We start from the raw sequence: 22,705 nt of genomic DNA, 5'->3' as shown, positions 1-22,705 counted from the left end.
TTAGTTTTCTTGATTCTTTGTCTACAATATTACATCACAATGCATTTGAGTCATTTGCATAATAGTCAAATTAGTCTCTACAAGTAATCGAACCTGCAGCGAGGTTAAACTCATCATCTACCGACAGCCGTAATTACGTAAGAATGTCTGTTTGTCCCACATCTAGTGTTATATAATATTATTTATATACTTGTTGACATAATTGCTAATTTATACAACTACCTAACGTCTCTAACTGGGTATCCTGCTTTGTGGGAATTAGAAAACAGATATTTTACTTGTAGGTGTAATAATTCTGACTGAGAGATTAATAAGGATTTAATATTTTTTATAATACTCACATCGATTTTGGAATGTAAACCTTAGTATCAAGGTTGATCTTAATTATTATGAAATCAAATAGGTACTAAAATAAAAGAAATAACAAAAACTAAAGACAATTCTAATAAAAAGATTTTCCTTCACGGTTCATCAATAAAAACTTCTTGGCTAATTAAAAATTTTCCTCTTAATGCCTCATTATTAAATACATTTTATTTATGAATTTATTTTATTTAATGTTGTAAAATAATATTAATTATAATAGTTCATTGCCCTGATCAATAATATTAATTGGGTCAAGGTCATTTTAATTATCTGAATATAATCATTTCAGTATTATGGGTATTTCAATAAGAGAAATAAATTAAAACTTTCTTCTATACATATTTTATTACAAAACGAAACGACTTAAGACTAGTTTCGGCTTACATATAAAATATTAATTTATTCGTATAAAAATAATCTTATTCTAAATAATAATTACATCAGTGTGATTTCATGGTTACAATAATCTACGTATACAATGGATATATAATTTGCATGCAAAAAATATACTTTTTATATTAAACATCTCGTGAACATTTTGTACCTCTATTTGTCTTTGGCATGTTAATAACATCCTGTCTCAAAATATATTATTATTATAAATCTAACTTTATTAAATATGGCTTTTACTTTAAAAGGACGGAAATAAATTTCACAGTAACACTAAAAGATCTTAATTTAAAAATCAAAATTGTAAACATGAATAATGGTACATCAGGCACGCACTTACATAATGTTGCAAACCATATGTCAAATTCACTTAGCATACATATTGCGTAAAAATTAACATATAGAAGGCCCAATCGGGCGTAACACAACAAACGCTTACAAAACAACCATTGACACAGAGTTACCTAACGTGACCTCAAAAAGGTACCTCGATTCACGATTTAGTACTGCGCTAAGTACCAATTTTGAGGTCACATTTTTCTCATACTTATCTAACGAACTCGACGCGCAAGGCTTCTCGTTTGGCCAAACGAGTTACGAAACCTACCGTCGAGAGATATGCCACTTCTACTTGGTGGGGACTCGATAGGTTGGACCCGAGCGCTGGAGATTGTAATTACGCGGCCAGAGTCACGGGGGGCCGCATTGACCTCCCGCCCGGCCGGGGCAAGGATCAAACCTCAGTCAATTCAACTAACCTAATCAAATGCCTAATTAAGAACACGGAATGTCTGAGTCATCTTTCAAGAACCAAAAGCATGCCTCGAAAGATTCGGTAACTTTCAAACGAAAGCAAATTATTATTCAGGCAATCGAATCGAATTCGAAATATGGCGGTCGCGTTGTGACGATAATACTGAACTAGCACTCCGTCTCACCTTCTTTCCTCTCTGTGATGTAGTGCTCCACTTCTCGTAAAGAATGGAACAGCTTCCACGCGATAATAGCACCGGTTATCTCGACTATGGCTATCAACAGAGACGCTCCAGCGATGGAAGAGCTGATGATCTTCGTGTAGACAGAAGCCACTTTAGCACAACCTAACCTTTCGTTCGCTTCTTTGTCCGTAAAGTCGCAAGTCGCTCGGTAGTAGCTGTCAGCGCAGCACGTCAACGGCAAGTCGTTTCTGAAGCTTCTGTAGTCACGAGCATCGTTAGCTCCACAGCACCTCAACCTCCTCTCAATCCGTCCGAACGCCCTCAAAGAGTCCGGGTTCGACTGGGAATTGTAGTATCCGTCGTACACTGTATCTTTGATGAACCGATCCGTGTATTCACTGTCGACGAAAACGAATATCAGGGTCGCCGATATGACCTGCAGAAGCACTATTAGCACAATCACTGCACCGTAAATGCCGAGTAAGCCTCGGCTTTCCTTCTGAGCACCGCACCATCCACAGAAGGCCACGAACATGATGAGGATGCCGAGGAGGATGAAGAGCCATGGCGCGACTTGGGGCCAGTAGACTCGGTAGTCCAGGAGGTAGTGGTTGCTGTTCCTCAGGCTGACGAACTCGGTCAACTGGACGAAGAACCACAGTCCGGTGGCGGTGGTGGCAAGTCCAAACACTGCGAAGACCACGTTTACGCAGTAGAGCGCCGCTTTCATCATATCCTCTTTAGCCATGGTGACGACGTCTGCTCTCGTGCGCAGCTGACAACGGAATAAGATGCGCGCGCGGTCTGCCACTGGTTTTATTAACGAGCGCACGCGCAGCTCTAGGGCTGCCACATGTCGATCTAAGATCCGAAAAACATTGCCAGTGAAAGGAATGCACTTTTCGATTTATTAAATCACTCGAAAGTGTGTCACGGATTGGGAAATTAAATTTGTCTGTTGTGTCTAGGATTGTTGGTAAATTAAAACTTAGATTGCTTTGGATATGCATTTATTTTCGTAAAATTTTGATTTCATAACATAATCAAAACAAGCGTAGGAATTTTTGAGCGCACGATACACATCTTTTCGTTGATACAATCGGTCATTAAATAAACAATATCGCTAGAATTTACCACAAATAAATAAACGTTAATGAGATTCTAATTACTTTTACAAGGAAACCTCAAAATTATACAAGTTACAATATTTTAATAACTTAAGGAAAAGTCTTTATTAATAAAAAGTTTCTAAATATGCATTATTTTTGCATCTTTATGTTTTAACGTTTTTGGTGATGTTGTATTACAATCTACATTTTATATTTAAATGTAGATTTTACATTTACCTGTCCAATACCTAATTAATGATGGGGCAACCCTTTTCTATTTGCATACTGATAACAGCCCCAAAACGCTGCCACTGTTTACGTTTACAATTTGTTTGTAAACAATCACCCAATAAAAACATAACTCACCTTATTATTGATCAATTACGTTCTGTTGCATCTAAAATGCTTATGATGATGGAAACGCCTTATATGTGAGTTATTTGAAGAATTTGATATGTTTTCGATTTCAATACCAAACATTTGGGTGACATGAAAATTATGTATTTTACTAGTGCTTGTTCCTAACACTCATTTAGTTAGTTTTATGTTGTAGGGCCCGAATCATAAAACCGTACTTAGTTTCATATTAGTCATACCATTAACGACTATTATGAAACCACGTTCACGAGTGAGTAGTGCTATAGCTACGGTCCCGACCGGTTCTACTGTGACACACTTTAGTTTTTCTATGTCGATGACGTAATGAAGGTGTGATCTGTTGCCTCACACTAAATCTCAAACTTTTAGAAGACTAGCAAATTTCTCGTAAACTTGTTTACAACTCATGTCGTGGAATTCTTTTGGTAGTTAACTACCATCTTAAATCAGTCGAATAATCTCAATATAGTACAATAGTGACTCACAATCATGATGTTTATTATGAGGCACCTATTACTCGGCAAGGTAGAGGTGTGTGTCTTTGCTAAACAAATTCCACGGGCCAAAGCAATTTATGTACTGTGAGTCATAATTTTTAATAGAAATATAAAACCAATTTGCAGATGAATCAGTGTTCGTGGAATTGATGGAAATCGAATATTTAATATTTATCATCTGACAATATACCTATAAGTTTAACGAATCACTACCCTTTGTAGGTCATGCACCTACCTGCAAAAATCCTCATCTATAAATTATGATGTTCAATGGGAAAATAGTGTGAAATAATTACCTAATAAATACAAAAAACATTCATTATTTCATCGTATATCAAAAACTCAGCATTCATAAATTATTTTACAATAGTTATCTGTTTCGTCAGTCAACAAGAATACATTTTTAATTATAATATTACAGCCTTAGATCTTACAACATTATTTCGTACATCATTTTTAATTTACTTTACATTACATAGAGTAATTTCTGAGATCTTCCACTAGTTCATTGTGTTACCTACTTGCTTATGCGCATAAGGAAAACAATAACAAAAATCTCAGACACATTTCAAGGTAGCAATTTTTGCTCAACTTAAACATTACAACTAAATTCTAAATAGTTATTTCAGTACAATAAATTCGCTATTTTTCAACCATTTGACATAATTTAGAAAACTCATCCTTAACAATAGAATATTTGGAAAATACAGGTAACATTTCACACTGGAATTTCCTAAGCATGACAAACTTTGTTAATAAGTTACTAGTTTGAAACATAAACTAGTTTATAATTGCTAAGTAATTGAAGATTAATTGGAAAAGTAATATCCGTCACGAAAATTAAATGACTAACAATACTTTGTATATATTTACACAATCAGCATTTAATACTATTTATGAAATTCCTAAAGTAACAATAACTTAAAGACAGGTGGAATATGTCACAAAACTTACATAAATTGTGATGTTAGCCGTTTCTTATTAATAACTATAATTAAATTACAATTGGGTAAAACTTTGTACCAAATCGTTTTGCTTCGAACAAGCTAAAACAAGAACACAAAATAAATACATAAAATAAAATAAACTTGATTATAAACTAATTTTTGAAGTTCCTACTTGCGTAAGACAGAAATCAGTCAGTTGACACATAAATGGAAAATCAACTTAACAAACTGCACCTAGTTAGTCACTTTCTACAAACGAGAATTGAAAAACTAAGATATTAACACATTATAAAACGTGTCTCAGAGTTGTCCCTTGAGGTACCACATTACGTAACCTGCTATTCCAAATGGAACTTTAACGCGAACTAAAATGACTCAGATTCGGATGACTCATCCTTTACAATAGCACCTTCTTGCTCTCAAATTCTACTTGCGCGTTTTCCACTTTTCGAGGTCTTCTTCTTAATTTTTTGGATACTTGGATGGATGTCAGAAGATTTGCAATTCCCACCACTGCGATTAGTATTGATATGGCTGATAATACCTTGACAGCGATGCTGGAGTATTGCGTTGCGACTTCAGTGCAGCCGTGACGCTCGTTCGCCCTTTTGTTCGTGATATCACAGTCGATGGCGTATGGCTCCAAAAACCCGTGATAGTTCACGTCACAGCACGACTGGGGGAAGTTGTCCTTCCAGTTCACGTAGTCTCTTGGTCCGTCAGCTCCGCAGCACTGCATTCTCTTCTCGATGGTCCCGAACGCAGTCGCCACTTCTTGATCCGTTTTCGATTGGAAGTAAACATCCCATATCGTATCTTTAATGAAATCGGACGCCACTTTGTTGTCCACGAACACCAACGCCACTATAGCTGCAGTGATGGCCGCGAATATGGATATCGAGACAAAAATCACGTGAGTATAAACGAGTCCTTTGCTAGACTTCTTGGCACCGAACACTCCGCAGAAAGAAATCGAAAATACCAGGATTCCGACCAGGATGAACAGCCACGGGATCACTTGGGGCCAGTACAGGTTGTAGTCGAGCAAATAGTGGTTGCTGTTTCGAAGATCGGTGATTTGTTTCACTTCGACGTAAAGCCATATCGCGGCACAGGCTAAGGCCAGCCCTAGCACTCCGTGAACCGAGTTGGTGACGTAAGCGCAAGACTTAGACATGGCGCGTGTGTATCGTTCTGCTGCCGACAATGAAATGGCGTGCGCCCGAGTGGTCGCGGCTATAAGACCGCCAATGTCACGAAGGCTTAGTGGCTTAGTCCAGGAGTACTTCCTTCGATGAGTAACGATGTGATATGGTTGACTTACGGTCCTTGTTGACGTCTTTCTGGGATGAACCAGGAAGTTTCCGATTAGTTGTTGTTGAATTAAAAGTGACTCAATTGTTATTCTGCGACGGTCTAGGATTTTGTGTCAATTGTGATAATGAAAAGAGGACAGGTGGCTCAATTTAGATACTGCGATATGCTTAGTATATTAGTAATAACTTCTTATTGAGTCTGGTTATACGAGTAAGACAATATAGGTCACAGTTTAAATTCGCAGTCGGTTTTAAGATAAAAATAAAACTTATTGAAGTGACTAATGCTTTTAAAGTAGCTAATGACGATAATATTACACTAAAATAATGTTAAATGACTAGTTTCCTTGTGTAATGTGTTTAAAATACGTTTCTTAAGAACAAATTCGTATAAAAAGAAGCGAAGATCTGCAGTTACTTAGAATTCAGTTGTAATGTACAAAACTCTCAATTATAATAATATTAGCGTAAGGCGGTTGTGACGTCACTCGGGTGGCGCGATCGAACCGTTACGAGCGGGTTTCGACGAGCACGACCCGGGCGGCGGCGCGCAGCCACTTTTGCGGCGGCACTTGGACGGTTAACATCGGAACATCGGATTCGTGATCGACGAGTTTTGTGGCTGTGATTGGTTCGTCTTTTTGATTTTTAAGCGTTATTTTGTTCCACTTTGTGTAAAATTAATTAGTTTTGATTTTTATAAAAGTTAACAAAATTCCTGATTTTTATTTTAAAATTACCTACCCCTTTTGATCTCTAAAATCAGAAGTGGGATTCGAATTCAAGCCCATCTGGCCTTATAAAACCGGTTAGTTATTTAACAGATCGTTGTGTGGGACAAAGTATCGCCTCATTTTTTTTTAATAGTGATTTTCTTTGTGTTTTGTGTTTTATGTGAGCTTTGATATATCGTTGCAATTATGCCTAACCATCGACGGCGGTCGCGAAGCAAAACCCGTCGACACGATGTTGGTCATAGGGCTCGTCATAGATCTCGGTCTCGCATACGGTCGTGCACGCGAACGCCTACCCTCGAACGTGATAACGATTCACTATCTACTACGTTAAACTTGATTTTATCACGGATTAGCGCATTAGAAAATAACACAACGGGTATTAATTCGGAAACTAATAATCGTTTCGTAGAACCAGTGAAAGAATCGGCCACAAATGTATCGATAGGTGCGGCAAGTGTGCATTCTGGAACTATTTCACGTACGCCTGTACGTTCACACACGCTGGGTGTCGATTCTACAGTTTCAGCTTGTGTAGTGGACGGTACTATTTCTAATACATGTACAGTGACGACCGAGTGTGATTTGAATAAAGCGTCTGAAGCACGTACTAGTGATAGTGCAGCAAAAGTAATGCCTGATATCCACGTTGATCGTGAAAATCTAGTAAAGACTCCTGCGTCTACGCAAGATTTAATCGATGCCATTGCATCTTTGAAACCTAATCGTTCTCAAAATTATTTTATCTCGAATTTCGATCCGTCCATACACGACATAGATGATTGGTGTAAAGAGGTAGAACGTGCTAAATATTTAAATGGCTGGGATGATCATGAGTGTTTGTCTCGAGTAGCAGCCTGTCTCAAAGGAGACGCGCGAACCTGGCTACATGAGTGGGTATCGAACGATCGTTCGTGGCGTAATTTCGTACTCGAATTCAAACCGTTATGTCCACGCAGACTTGATTACGCGAATATTTTATACGAAGCGATGAGTGTTAATTCCGATAAATATCCAACCTATGCAGAGTATGCAAGGCGGACCATATTGCGCCTACGAGTAGTTAAGGGATTAAGTGACGAACTGATGGTTTCGATTGTCATAAGAGGCATCACCGATCCTTTAATTAGGGCGGCAGCAACTAACGGTAACTTAACTCCAGATAATTTAGTTCCGTTTTTGTCCATTTATGTAAAGCCTTCTTGTAGTAAGCAAGAAAAACGAATTCCCGTTGCTAAAAAACGCCCTTTAGTAAATCAATCGGACAAAAAGTGTTTCACGTGTGGTCAAACGGGTCACAAAAGTTATAATTGCTACAAGAAGCCTAAAGTTGAAGATAAAGTCGAATCGAAACCATCGGTGCGCGATACACCTACACGTCCCAACGTTTGTACCTATTGTAAGAAACCGGGCCATACAGAACAGACTTGTTTTGCGAAAGATAGGTCGGGAGAACGTAACAAACGTAACGTTAACCTGTGCTCGGAGCAGTTGAAGGGCGCTTCAACTAATAACGACATTACTACGGCAGTAATTCAGGGCATTCCTGTAGATGTGCTAATTGACAGCGGGGCACTAAATATTTCGCTTATATCTTCGGATATTTTAAAACATTTTTCGTGCACGCCCAAACCTGCCAATTGCACATTGAGAGGAATCGGAAACCAAGATATTATAGCCGATAGTTACGTGACACTGACAATAGAGTTTAGCGACATTTCTATCGAGGCGGATTTAGTTATAGTCCCGTCCAAGTGCATGACTACTCCGATAATTATTGGAACGGATATTTTGAACCGCGATGGTGTCACTTTTATTAGGACAAAGGACCGTCAATACTTAACACGATCGGCCGAGATTAGGCAAGTAGGAACTATTTTTAATGAAACATTGCCAGTCAATACGCCTCTTCAAGGCAATGAACGAGAACAATTAATGTCAGTATTGGCCGAATACAAAGATTTCTTAATTTCGGGAACTGCAACGACAACAGTCACAACCGGTAAAATGCACATCAACCTTAGGGACCATACTCCAGTCTCGTATAGGCCGTATAAACTAGCACACCAAGAAAAATTGAAAGTTCGTGAGATAGTACGCGATTTACTTGACAAAGGCATTGTGAGGGAATCTCAGTCACAGTACGCTAGTCCCATAATACTGGTAAAAAAGAAGGATGGATCAGACCGCATGTGTGTGGACTATCGTGCTCTGAACCGTCTTACTATTAGGGAGCGATATCCTTTGCCATTGATAGATGATCACATAGACCGATTAGGGAACTTCAAGTTTTTCACTAGCTTGGACATGGCAACAGGGTTCCATCAGATCCCTATTGATGAGGAGTCGGTTCACAAGACCGGGTTCGTTACACCGGAGGGACATTATGAATTTGTCAAAATGCCCTTCGGGTTAACGAATTCCCCAATAGTTTACCAACGCATCATCAATGAAACCCTGCGTTCCTATATTGAGGCCGGTTCCGTTTTGGTTTATGTTGATGACGTGCTATTGATGAGTAATACGGTTGAGGAAGGCACCGAATTGCTTAAACAGGTCCTTGAAACGCTGACTAAAGCCGGATTCTCAATAAATTTACGCAAGTGTACGTTCCTTGCTACTGAGATAGAATATTTGGGGCGAGTAATTAGTAGAGGTCAAGTTAAACCAAGCCCTCGTAAAATCGAAGCACTTAAAAATGCTCCTCCTCCAAAAAACGTTAAGCAAGTCAGGCAATTTCTAGGCTTAGCTGGCTATTTTAGGCGTTATATCGAGGGCTATGCGACTAAAACAGCTTGCATATCCCGGCTTACGAAAAAGAACGTTCCTTTTCATTGGGGTTCCGAGCAAGAGCAGGTTCGCCAAAATATCATAACCCAATTAACTACGGAACCCATACTTGTCATCTTTGATCCGGAATTGCCAACCGAAATACATACTGACGCGAGTAGTACCGGGTATGGGGCAATATTGATGCAAACTCATAAGGACGGCAAAAAACGCGTAGTAGAGTACTTTAGTAAGAGCACGCAAGGTGCAGAGAGTAGGTACCATTCCTATGAGCTTGAAACCTTGGCGGTTATTAAAGCATTACAACATTTCCGCCACTATTTAGTAGGTTTAAAATTTAAGATAGTGACGGATTGCAACGCCCTTAAGGCTACAGAGAAAAAGAAGGACCTACTCCCTCGCGTCGCACGCTGGTGGGTGTACTTACAGGATTTTACCTTTGATATCGAGTATCGCAAGGGCACTATGATGTCACATGCTGATTACTTGAGCCGCAACCCAACTGCCGAAGTCAATCTTATCGGTAGGCCTCGTAATTGGGCACAAACTGCACAAGCTGCAGACGATGAAACTAAACTACTTGTTGAACAATTAGGGGAAGGTCGTTTGGACCCTACTAGGTATGTTTTTCAAAACGACACTCTTTACTACCGTTATAGCCCAGTCGGTGAAGAATCACGTTTGTTATGTTACATACCCAAAGGGCATCGTCTAAGCCTCTTGCGAATTTTCCATGATGAGCATGAGCACATCTGCTTTGATAAGACCGTTCACCTAATTTTGAAACATTTTTGGTTTCCTGGCTTACGTCAATTTGTCGCTAAATACATTGCACATTGCCTAGTTTGCATATCCATGAAACGTGTCCCACGAGCGCCTCATCAATATATCACTTCCTGGCAAAAACCTGACGAACCTTTTAACGTCATACATGCAGATGCATTAGGCCCTCTGGCTTTATCTAATGGCTATAAATTCGTCCTTACTGTCGTAGACGCATTTAGCAAGTATTGCTTACTTTATCCGATGAAGCGCCAAGACGCTGATGAACTGAAATGTGCATTATCCAATGTTATATCGTTGTTTGGCGTACCTAAGCTCCTGGTAGCCGACCGTGGTCGCATGTTCGAAGCTACTCGCTTTGTAACTTGGATGAAAGAGTTAGGTTGTGACATACACTATATCACGCCCGAGATGCACCACTCTAACGGACAAGTAGAGCGGTATATAAGAACGATACTTAATATGATCCGCATTGAAACTAACCATAAGAATCAGCCATGGTCGGATACGTTATGGAAATTACAATTGGTCCTAAATATCACCAAACAAAAGACCACTCAATCATCGCCCATGAATCTCTTAATAGGCACTGACGGTGCCACACCTGTTATTCGAAATCTCATCCGTGACGTAGCTGCTGGTGATACACGGGCCAATCGAGAGGCCTGGCGTGAGATGTGCAGGTCAAGAGCCAGTGAGCTGCTAGCTAGGAATCGTGTTCAGCAAGATGCCACAGTTAACGAGAAGCGACGTCCAGCTCGGGTGTTTCAGATCGGTGACCTCGTGTTCGCGGTCAAGTATTCCCAGTCTACTGGAAAGCTGGACCCAGGGATGCGAGGGCCCTACAAAGTCATCAAAGCGCTACCAAGCGGGCGCTATGAGTTGAAGCTGCTGAGCGGCTCGTATGGGAAAACTACTCAGGCAGCAGCTGAGTACCTTGTCCTGTGGCGAGGAGAGTGGTGCCCCGAGTCGTGCGCTGCTTTCTTTGAGAGTAAGTTATGGCTATTCGAATGAACAAGCGATTCAGTGAGGCTTCTGTTTCATTTCGATGATAGCAGTAGGAGCACGCGATTCAGAGATGCCTCTGCTCCTATGGTTGACAAGCCTGTGGGCTAGTTGTTTTGGAAGGTATTTTTATGGACATGCGATTCAGTGATGCCTCTATCCATGAAAAATACGGGGAGTATGGAACTGACATTCTATTCTCCCAGGTTTTGGCTTATATTAATTGAGTGATTGTGTGAAAGTGTTGAGACGTCTCACATTAGGTACATTGTATGAGATGAATGATCTGGTGTAAATGGTATGACTGAATTATTAGAGAATTTACATTTGCGATGAATAAAAGGTTCATGAAAGTATTTGACAGTGATGAATACCGTAAACCAGTGTGTGATTGCGTTACACAGCAGTTTGATTGGTGGTAGTATGGAGCTCAGACTGGTGTTTAACTGTTTCAGATGATGAAGCAGAGGACGCGGGTGCTGGACCATCAGGAGTTCTTGCATCCTTCGCGGCACCATCTGGCGAATCAGTCGCCGCTGGACCATCGTCAACCGTGGCTCCATCAACGCAACCACTTTACGAGGAAGCTGATGGCAGTGGCGAGGACACTGCATCCAATGAAGAGGATGTTTCGGTCTACCCTACATATGAAGCAGACGAGGACACTGCGTCCAATGAAGAGGATGTTTCGGTCTACCCTACGTATGAAGCAGTCGAGGACGATGCAAGATCAGGAGAGGCCGTATTAGCGTAAGGCGGTTGTGACGTCACTCGGGTGGCGCGATCGAACCGTTACGAGCGGGTTTCGACGAGCACGACCCGGGCGGCGGCGCGCAGCCACTTTTGCGGCGGCACTTGGACGGTTAACATCGGAACATCGGATTCGTGATCGACGAGTTTTGTGGCTGTGATTGGTTCGTCTTTTTGATTTTTAAGCGTTATTTTGTTCCACTTTGTGTAAAATTAATTAGTTTTGATTTTTATAAAAGTTAACAAAATTCCTGATTTTTATTTTAAAATTACCTACCCCTTTTGATCTCTAAAAATAATATAAATAACGACTCAAAAATAAATATTTACATTCAGTTGTATTTACATTTTCTTGCAACTATTTCGTAGCTCAATAAAACACCTGTAGCATACTTTTACAAGGTAAACACCCAGTTACAACTCGTGCATAAATGATTAATTTCAATGTTTTACAACTATTCTAAGGTTTTTAGTGACATTATAATTATAATGTGTTTTGAAGTTATCTTAGGTAATTACTAAAATAATAAACTGTACCCTTTTGCAAAAGTCAATGTTTATCGAAATGAAATTTAATGAAACATGATTGTAGCAAGTTCAAACATTCATAGCAATGTTCCAAACAGTAACATTTGTGATAGTTCAAAGCTTCAGGATCACATAAATATTTTAACACAATTCAAAATATGGCCACAAATAGTACTTATCGAAATCATAAAATGGAAATATATTAAAGAAATATCATAAATTATGTAGTAAGAGTAATAAAATGTTTATGTTGCTTATTTAGATAGGTAGGTACAGTTTAGCTTAGCAGACAGTGTTATTCTAAAATAAAATAAAATTGCTTTTTCCCTGTCTGAAATAGCATTTAAGTATAACATTAAAAAAAGTTATTATGATCCTCAGGAACTACCCACACAGTTCCTAGTTTCAAATTAGCCTTGTCTAGTTTTAATCTAGGCCAATTTAATAGCTTGTGATAATGTAGTTCCACATAATAATGTTGTTCTCGTAACAAGATAATAACTGAAATATACCATGTTTTATGCAAATAAATAATTTGAATTTTGAATTTTTGAATAGTGAGCTAGCGTTCGTAAAAACATAATCATGACAACAAACATTAGTATTTTGTGGGAATCTTTCGCCCGTATTCACAAACATTACTATGAGGTCTCACAGTGCGCGTGGACGCACAGAGGGTGCTCTAATCAACGCTGTGCGAGCTGTGCTGCTTTACTTAAGCAAGCATCGTTTGTAAATACGAGCATTTTACTTTTAACTGTAAAAAAATAATCACCCACGCACATTAAATCATCAATAAAGATACCTGCAGTTAGTTCATTTTTTTTCAATGCAGATTTAAATGTGAGACATTTTTAACCTCCTGGCGTCTGACATACCTCAAGTAGACGGCTTGACGTGCCCTCTAAAGCATGGTTATTTTCAGACAATCATAACATATCTAAGAATTAAACCTAACTACCAAGGCTATATACAAAAGTCGAAATACGTTATATGAACTTTATGGCATGAAAAAGTATAATAATAGTATATCTTTTCTTGAGCATGTAAAAAAGTATTCAAAAATTTTTAAGAAAGTTTGCTTCATGGCTAAGTCTTTTTATATTCGGGACAAGATAGGGAACGCCAGTAATAAAATAAAAGAAACTTGGAATGTTATCAACCGAGAGACTGGTAAACTAAAACCAAAAGATAATGACTTTTCTCTCAAAGTTCACGATAATTTGATATCTGCAGATAAAGATGTAGCGGAAGCTTTTGACAAATTTTTTGGTAATATAGCTTCAGCAACAACTGCCAACTTAAAGTCATCTCCCTCCGAGGCCGAAGAAATATTGAAAACCCACGTGACACCCTGTGACTCGCACTTCTCTTTTAAACATATTACTCCATTAGATATCACTAAAACTTTTAATCTTTTAAACGTAAAGAGTACAACTGATATCTGGGGCATCTCTGTCAAGATAGTCAAACACATTATTGATATAATTTCCCCACAGTTAGCGATAATATTCAATAATTGCATAGAGAAGGGAATCTTCCCCGACCTCATGAAACATAGTAGACTAATGCCATTATTTAAGTCTGGTAGCAAAACCGACCCTGGCAATTATAGACCCATTTCTATCTTGCCCGCTCTGAGCAAGATTTTTGAAAAAATCATACAGGAGCAACTTATGATTCACTTTGGCTCTAATAAACTATTTCATAGTGAACAATATGGTTTCACCAAGGGTCGTTCCACCACCGATGCTGGGGTTGCACTACTTAAACATATCTTCGAGGCTTGGGAGAATTCTCAAAATGCACTAGGGGTCTTCTGTGATCTCTCAAAAGCTTTTGACTGCGTAGAACATCAAACGCTAATTCGCAAACTGCACTATTATGGGGTAAAGGACTCGGCTTTGGATTTAATACAATCCTATTTAAACTTTAGAGTTCAAAAAGTTGACATAAATGGTGTTTTGTCTTCTGGGTCACCTGTGAAAATGGGAGTTCCGCAGGGGTCCATTCTGGGTCCATTCTTGTTTCTTATATACATTAATGATCTACCATATTTTGTTAAGGACTCTTGCGAAATCGTGTTATTTGCTGATGACACATCTTTGATTTTTAATATCGACAGAAGTAAAAATAACTTTGACGATGTAAATAATGCACTAACAAGAGTTTTAAGTTGGTTCACTACAAATAATTTACAACTCAATGCAAAGAAAACAAAATGTATAAAATTCTCTTTGCCTAACGTAAAAACAGTTAGTACTCAAATAGAACTTAATAATAATGCAATCGATCTGGTAGACTCTACTGTATTTCTGGGAATTACCCTGGATTCAAAACTCCAGTGGGGCCCCCATATAGAAACTCTGGCGGGAAAGCTCAGCTCAGCGGCTTTTGCAATAAAAAGAATACGGTCATTAACCGATGTTTCAACAGCTCGCTTAGTCTACTTTAGCTACTTTCATAGCCTAATGTCATATGGAATCATGCTATGGGGCAAAGCTGCAGATTTTGAAACAATATTTATTTTGCAAAAACGTGCGATAAGATACTTGTATAAAATGAAAGCAAGAGCATCCCTTAGAGAATTGTTTAAAGAAATTGGCATTCTCACGGCCGCTTCACAATACATCTTAAACTGTATTCTATTTATTCAAAAAAATATTACTGAATTCAAAAAGAAAAGTGATATTCACCAAATTAACACTAGAAATAAAAATAAATTGGCTATACCCGCTTTTAGACTTAATAAAGTGTTTGCCTCTTTTATGGGACAAGGTATCCATTTTTATAACAAAGTCCCTGATAAATATAAAGAGCTACCGTATAATAAATTTAAAGATATAGTTAAAGATCACATGCTTAAAAAAGCCTATTATACAACTCGAGATTTTCTTAATGATAAGTCATCCTGGGAGTAGGATTATGGTCCTCTCATGCTCGCACTAAAAAGAATGAAAATGAAAAGTAATGTATAAACTCATAATAATTTCTCAAATGTTATAGTGTCATGCTTCTCAATCTGGACTGTTACTTGGCTTTATTATTAGTTTTTTATTTTAAAGAAATAACTTGGAATTGTCATTCTCACTAAAATGTCTCTGGGGTGGTGGCGTAGTGAGGCGGGTCGTTACATTCCCTCTAATATGGTCGAGTGAAGCGATGGCTGGTTCACTCGTCATGTCTGTGAACAGGCGCTGCTTTCGGGGACTGGTCAATCCAAGTTATTCAAATTTATGTATGCGAGTCATTTCTACTAGTATCTTAATATGTAAGTCTAGATATTAGCACGTCACTACCTTGTTTAATATACCACGCAATCTTGTATACCCATTCTTATAAGATACACCATACAAGAATGCATGGTAAATTCAGTGAACTGCTCCTGAATCGAATGTACCTACTACTACTATTTCTATTTATTTATATTAACCGGCAGACAGTGGTGACTGAGTTTGTTGCGGCGCTTCTTCTCAGCACTTGCCAAATGTTGGTCTCGAAGCGCTGGTAGGGTAAAAAGATTATGAGACATGTAGAGGCTCCTTAAGAGCAAAATGACGATTTGTAAGAACTATTTATTAGTCCAAACAAATAAAGAAATTTTGACTTTGACTTTGACTTTGACTTTAACAACAACCAACAAAACCTCAGAGTCGAGAAAATGATTGAAATTATAATTAACTGCAATGAAAGTCATAGACCATTATTTTCTGCAAAAAAGTTTGTAAGCGCTTTTAAAAAACCTGTAGCATGACTAACTAGGAAACGCCAGGTTGAAATAAAATCGTCAACTTACCTACTTAAATTATACTTAATTATGACCTAAAGGATAAAACGCGATATATCCTCAGCATTCTTGATCAGTTTATCAGCAGCACAAATACCTGTGAGTCACAGTTGATCTAACGTTATGTATCATACTACCATAATGACCCATAGAGGTGAGTACCATGGGGATTCATCTATAGGTGCTAATTTTGAGACGTGCTTATGATCTCAACTTACGTGCTATAAATCAATGGAAAACACTATATTTGGAAATATTGTTATAGCTTTTTTGTTTGTAGCTATTATGGATGTGTTAAAATTGAATAGGACGTGTCAAAGCACTTTAAAATATTATTTGCAGAAAATTAATTACTATACATACTTAGTTCCTGGTAAAAAAATATCGAACTGAGTAATCAATAATTATGAGAGCTACTACATTCTTTATATGTACAAACCTACACCAATTCCTGATGTTACTTACTTACTAACTTGAATCTTCTTCTGCCTTATGCTTGTTGTGTAAGCCACCATATTTACCGATAAATCCTAAATGAGTCCTTAGAAGCATTGAATCATTTTTCTTATAATTAGATTAATCTCATCATAGGCATGATGCTCGCAAAGTGAATTTACATTCGTGATTCTCATCTGGGAATCGAACCCAGGACCTCTGACTTTAGTACTCACTAAGGTCACTCTACAAAGGCATCTCTCTAATCACTGATAAGAAACACATTTTCTATCTTTTATCAAAACTATCATACCAGAAGAAATATTTTCTTCTTTAGTTTCTATTGACAAAAGTCAATTGTCCAATATTGATAAAGTTAAATTATTGACCGACGAAGTAGAAGTCTTTTAGGTATTCGTTATATCAATTAACGTCGTTTATTCATTGCAAGCGTCCAATCAATTAGAGACAAAGAATTAGTTTGGCCATGGGGACGAGCAAAACAACTACTAGCTGAGTTGAGAATCGAGTGAGAAACACGTGTTACAACTTTTGACCATAAGGTTTACTATTTATGAGAATTTTACTTAAAATCACAGCTGAATGTAATATTGATACTGTGAAATAAATGAAAAAGTTTTTGTTTTTAATAATATTTTATTAAAAATGAGGTATATTGCTTAAAACTAAGTTACTGGACAAAATAATTTACTGGTTTACTGAAGTAAAAAAATAAGTCGTTTTAGTGAACAACACAAAGTTTTTAAACAATAATTTATTATTATTACTATAGTAAAAATACTTTTTGGTAACAATTGCATTATAACTAAGACTATGTACAACACATTCAGTAAATCGGAATTGCAAAATTATTATTTACTTGATAAACAATTAACTTGCAAGACTAAAATCGAGTAAATGCTCCATTCCAAATTACGTACGTAACCGCAAAAATATAAATATCACACATCAGTTCGAGCACACACTATTTACAAAATCCTATTCCAACTTTCAATTAATTACAAAGGTACCTTCAAAGGTTCTTGTTCAGGTGCGGAATTGAATCTATCGGATTTACTTTTCCTCGATCTGACCAGTAAAATAGCGACGATCAAGCTGCCCACGCTTAAAATGGCAATCACCAGAGACGCAACTGAGGTGTATCTCATGAACATACGAGTGTACGGCACGGCGACCTTAGCGCATCCCAACCTCCTGCTGGCAGCGTTCTCACAGAAAGCAGCATCCTGGTAGTCGCAGCAAGATGGCGGAATCCTCGACTGAGTGTAATCCGAAGACCCTTGGATCCCGCAGCACCTCAAACGCCTTTCAATGTTGCTGAACGCGTCGATCACTTCCTTTCGCACCTTCATCTCTGAGTACGCATCACTGACAGCACCGGAAATGAAGTCATCTGTCTCTTTTGCGTCCGCGCATGTAAACCCGAGCACACCGGCGGCGAACGCTGCCAAGGTCACCAGCGACAGAAACACAACGTACACGTACAAGGACGATTTGTTCTTCCTGCAGATCCCGTAGAAACCGCACAGGTTGACGAAGATGACTGCGACGCTGATGACGAGGAAGACCCATGGGAGCACTTGAGGCCAGTACAACGTAAAGTCCAATAAATATCTATCCTTGTTCCTCAAATCGGTGATGTTCTTCAGTTCCACGAAGAACCACATCGATACGCAGGCAAGAGCGATCGAAAGGAAGGTTTGGAGGATATTGAGCACGGTGGAAATAAATTGTAGCGCGGCCATGTTTACGTTTGGCTCGTTCGGTCGGTAATGATTGGATCGGAAGCGCGGCGGAGGCTTATATTGTTCGATGACCACAATGACTCATGCCGCGTTGGTCTGGACTCATGGCATTACGTACATGGGGTAATATGACGGGCTTAAGAAACAAGGGAGATGATAATATTGTTTTGCATGGAAACACGCATGTGAATCTTTTAGGTAAACAATATAATTGTTAATGACGACCGAGATATTAAATATTAGAATTCTCAAATATAATTCATCACTCAATCTTTAATACTATTTATAAAACTTATTTAATCTTATAATTATAATAATTATATTTATTTATCAGAAAATGAATTATAGCCTGACCATGTACATAAAAACCCTGGCATAGAGGCGCATCAATTGCATTTGATAGTGCAACACTGAGTACAGTCGTACCTGTGTTAAATTAATAGACTAACTTTATGTATCAGGATTCATAATTACGGGCTAATTTAATATTTTCATAAATTAACGAAAACATATTATTACAGGTAACCTGGTTTAAATAAATTAAATGAAACCATCAATCGAGCTAGTAGGATTTATTTTATTATTCATCAATAATCAAATTCAGAACTTGAATATTCAACTGCAATGTCTGCTCATGAACGCTTCAAACTCGGTACTTCTTTCCCAATTCCATAAAATTCAACACTTAGAAAGTGACAAAAAACTTTAAAATAGGTAGTTGAAACAAACCACAGCTAATTTTCATAGTGGACTGTACTACGATAAACATGTCAGTCAATTTGACAACCTTTGTTGGAAACATTATTCAATGAAAATATTGTCCGAACCCTTGGTATTTCTCTTCGACAAATACTTTAACACATTGTGAACCACTATTCTTTCACGACTATAAAAAGATTTTAGCAATTTCATGCACAAAATCAATTGCGCACATTTAAAATAAAGTTTGTTTACACTTTGACAGCAATAGACTGACATGCAAGGTGACATGTCAATGAAGTTTTTAGTTATTGTTGCCATTAAAAGAAATTAGTACCATTAGATTTCCGCAACATGGCGAGGGTTTTTATGTTCCTGGTCAGGCTATACATAAAAACATGTGTTCTTAAAACTAAAACATTCAAGTATATGACTTCCTAAAACATTACAAAAAGGAGCCAAAATAAAGTTGCAAAAACACCTTTTCGCTTCGCAATAAACTATGATGATGGTAATTAGAAAATATGATATTTTTTCTGTAAATAATCCTACATAATAGCGTTTTAACATTCCGTCGTATTATGCTTTGTTCATTCTAAATTATTGTCAATTACAACGTGTCCTGAATCAAGCAATTCGTTAAATCTAACTGAATCTTTTCAAGCTTTACAATCTATATCTCTATTGACTCAAAAGTACTACAAATTACAGGATAAATTACAAAGTATAAAATTGGAGGCAGATAAAAATATTACGTTACAAATCCAAACCATTTGCTATGCTCGCTACACATTATAGGATTTGTAAAGCGGAAGTAAACCGCGACCTCGAGTCGATCTCATGTTTACTATTAACATCTAAAATGAATAGTGGCTACTCACTAACTAAACTAGGTAGCACAGTGACACAGTGATTGAACTAGAGGTTTTATAGACTACTAGCTTTCCGCCCGCGGCTTCGCCCGCGTGGAATTTTGTCTGTCACAGAAAAACTTTATCGCGCGCGTCCCTGTTTCAAAAACCGGGATAAAAACTATCCTTTGTTCTTTCCCGGGACTCAAACTATCTCTATGCCAAATTTCATCAAAATCGGTTGCGAGGTTTAAGCGGGAAAGCGTAACAGACAGACAGACAGACAGAGTTACTTTCGCATTTATAATATTAAATAATATAATAATAATATATTAGTTGGGATAGTTGGGATGTCAATTTATGGATCTTTTCTTTTAAGTGTCTTTACCCTCTTAGGGATGGAGTTTCGTAAAATTCGTTCATAGCGAATGTTTACATCCTATAAGGAACCTACCTGCCAAATTCCAAGTTTGTAGGTGTTATAGTTTCTGAGATTTCGTGATGAGTGAGACAGTCAGTAACCTTTCGCTTTTATGTATTGATATATGTATTACTAAAATACCATTCAAGATCAGCTCAGTACCTAACGAAAGATCAAATACTACTGTTACCTAATCTAGTTTCAGCCAGACTTTTCAGCCATTTCCTGAAACAAATAGCGATAATTGATATCATTTTACCGATTGCGGTAAATTACAAACACATGGTTGGTTGTGGTTAAAAATTAAATTTAGTTTGCTCAAAAATCCCCCGGGCGGTGACTTGAGTCCACAAATAAAGTCACAAGAAATCCCCGAAGTTATTATGCAAAATGCTTAACCGCTATTTTGTAATAAGAAGTGTCGTTTTCCCCCCTGCAAGTTGTCTGGATGATTGTTGTCTTTTCTTGCGTGATTGTGGCCTATACTGTACTGGCCTTATTATTTACTTATAGATCCAAATGGTCTTAAAGGGTCCTGGGTTCGATTGCTACTAATCTAATCTAATTGTTCCCTGTTTTTATGGCTTTTTCAGAATATTGAACTTTTAACGCTTTTAACTGTTTACGCAACAGAATGGATAAAGAATTCACATTTAGTGACACACAATCGAATGGAATCCATGCGTTCAATGGCTTTCCAAACCTTTATTAGATCATCCGTCCATCGGGAAAACATCCATTAGCTTAACCTCTAAGCCGGAAACCATGTTTGTTGATGTATCTCCTAGTTTCTGATTTCATCCTGAAAGCCTTTGGTTTCCTTTCATGTCCGTAATCTTCTTCTATATTGTAAATAAGAACTAGAGTCACAACACTGGTGTCCCACTTTATGTCACACCATAATAAGCATTATTTCTCAAGCAAGTACTTCTTTTAAAACAGTCAACAAGTTAGTTTAAAGCAATAATGTCAAACTGTAACTTTTAGAGTTAAGTTTGTGTTAGTTTTAAAAAAAGTTCTGATTATCTATCTATATAAATAAAAATGAATTGATGTTCGTTAGTCTGATTAAAACTCGAGAACGGCTGGGCCCATTGAGCTGATTTTGGTTTTAAAATGTTTGTCGTAGTCCAGGGTAGGTCTAAACGGTTAGCAAATACGCGCGCGATATTGTTTTTCTGTGACAGACAAAATTTCACGCGGGCGAAGCCGCGGGCGGAAAGCTAGTTGTAAATAAAATTCTATCATCAACTGTAACTACACTGCTTCTTCTTTGTCGTTTTGCTCTTGGTAGAGCGGTCATGATTACGTTAAGGCATCCACGTCGATGGTAGAGACCTCTACATGATCTCCCGCCGTCTCTCCCTACATTCACTACCACATTTTGTCAACACTCGTCGTTTCAGCCAAATGACGTCCACTGCTGGACAAAGGCCTCCCCCAAGGTTTTCCACAATGAACGGTCCTGCGCTGCCCGCATCCAGGCTCTTCCCGCGACCTTTACCAGATCGTCGGTCCACCCAGTAGGAGGCCTGCCCACGCTACGTCTTCCAGCCCGTGGTCGCCACTCGAGAACTTTCCTGCCCCAACGGCCATCGTCTCTACGAGCTATGTGCCCCGCCCACTGCCACTTGATTTTAGCAATTCTGCGAGCTATGTCGGTTACTTTGGTTCTCCTGCGGATCTCCTCATTTCTAATTCGATCACGCAGGGAAACTCGGAGCGTAGCCCGCTCCATCCAATTTGTCAACACTAAAACACGTTTAACTTTAGTATTGATCTAGAGTCACCAGAACACTAATGACACCTTATCCCTGACATAGGCTAATAAATAAAATTGATCGATATTGTTATACACTTTATCCTTTTCGCACAGTATGGATAAGAGGAGGACAGCAAGTGATTAGTAAATATTAGTCAATACCAAGGGGATTTTACAAATAAAGGTGGAAGGCAATTTTAGTTCGTGTAGTAGTCACAAAACTATTTTCACATATTATGTCAAATAAGTATTTTAAATTGAGTAGACACAGAAATCTCCCAGTTACCGGAAAAGGGGACAAAAAACAATTTCAAACTTTTCGAAGCAGTGGTAGAGTTAATACTGAATGATAAAAGCCTATTTGCAAGAATAAATGACTTTTATAAGTTTTTTTTACAATAGGGACTATACTGCAACAAAAGTGTCCGTCTTATGTGCTGTCGCCTCTACATA

At 38.1% G+C, this 22,705-nt stretch overlaps 4 protein-coding genes across 4 annotated transcripts; 1 reads left to right on the top strand and 3 right to left on the bottom strand.

Moving 5' to 3' along the window:
• Positions 1–685: 685 nt before the first annotated feature.
• Positions 686–2,520, bottom strand: LOC135084590 (CD151 antigen-like). The gene has a single exon (XM_063979363.1). The coding sequence runs from the start codon at positions 2,440–2,442 to the stop codon at positions 1,678–1,680; it is 765 nt and encodes a 254-aa protein (XP_063835433.1). The 5' UTR covers positions 2,443–2,520; the 3' UTR covers positions 686–1,677.
• Positions 2,521–3,993: 1,473 nt separating this feature from the next.
• Positions 3,994–5,881, bottom strand: LOC135084589 (23 kDa integral membrane protein-like). Its single transcript, XM_063979362.1, has one exon. It carries the CDS (start codon positions 5,800–5,802, stop codon positions 5,023–5,025), a length of 780 nt encoding a protein of 259 aa, XP_063835432.1. The 5' UTR covers positions 5,803–5,881; the 3' UTR covers positions 3,994–5,022.
• A 4,335-nt stretch (positions 5,882–10,216) lies between these two features.
• Positions 10,217–12,126, top strand: LOC135084668 (uncharacterized). Its single transcript, XM_063979442.1, has 2 exons — positions 10,217–11,239; positions 11,709–12,126. Exons 1-2 carry the CDS (start codon positions 10,321–10,323, stop codon positions 12,005–12,007), a joined length of 1,218 nt encoding a protein of 405 aa, XP_063835512.1. The 5' UTR covers positions 10,217–10,320; the 3' UTR covers positions 12,008–12,126.
• A 5,646-nt stretch (positions 12,127–17,772) lies between these two features.
• Positions 17,773–18,519, bottom strand: LOC135084452 (tetraspanin-7-like). The gene has a single exon (XM_063979234.1). It carries the CDS (start codon positions 18,517–18,519, stop codon positions 17,773–17,775), a length of 747 nt encoding a protein of 248 aa, XP_063835304.1.
• Between the last annotated feature and the right edge of the window lie 4,186 nt (positions 18,520–22,705).

The sequence above is a fragment of the Ostrinia nubilalis genome, chromosome 26 (assembly GCF_963855985.1).
Source record: "Ostrinia nubilalis chromosome 26, ilOstNubi1.1, whole genome shotgun sequence".
In the NCBI taxonomy this organism is placed as follows: Eukaryota; Metazoa; Arthropoda; class Insecta; order Lepidoptera; family Crambidae; genus Ostrinia; species Ostrinia nubilalis.
The sequence above is the reverse complement of the archived record's forward strand: the minus strand, read 5'-3'. Positions and strand labels throughout refer to the sequence as shown.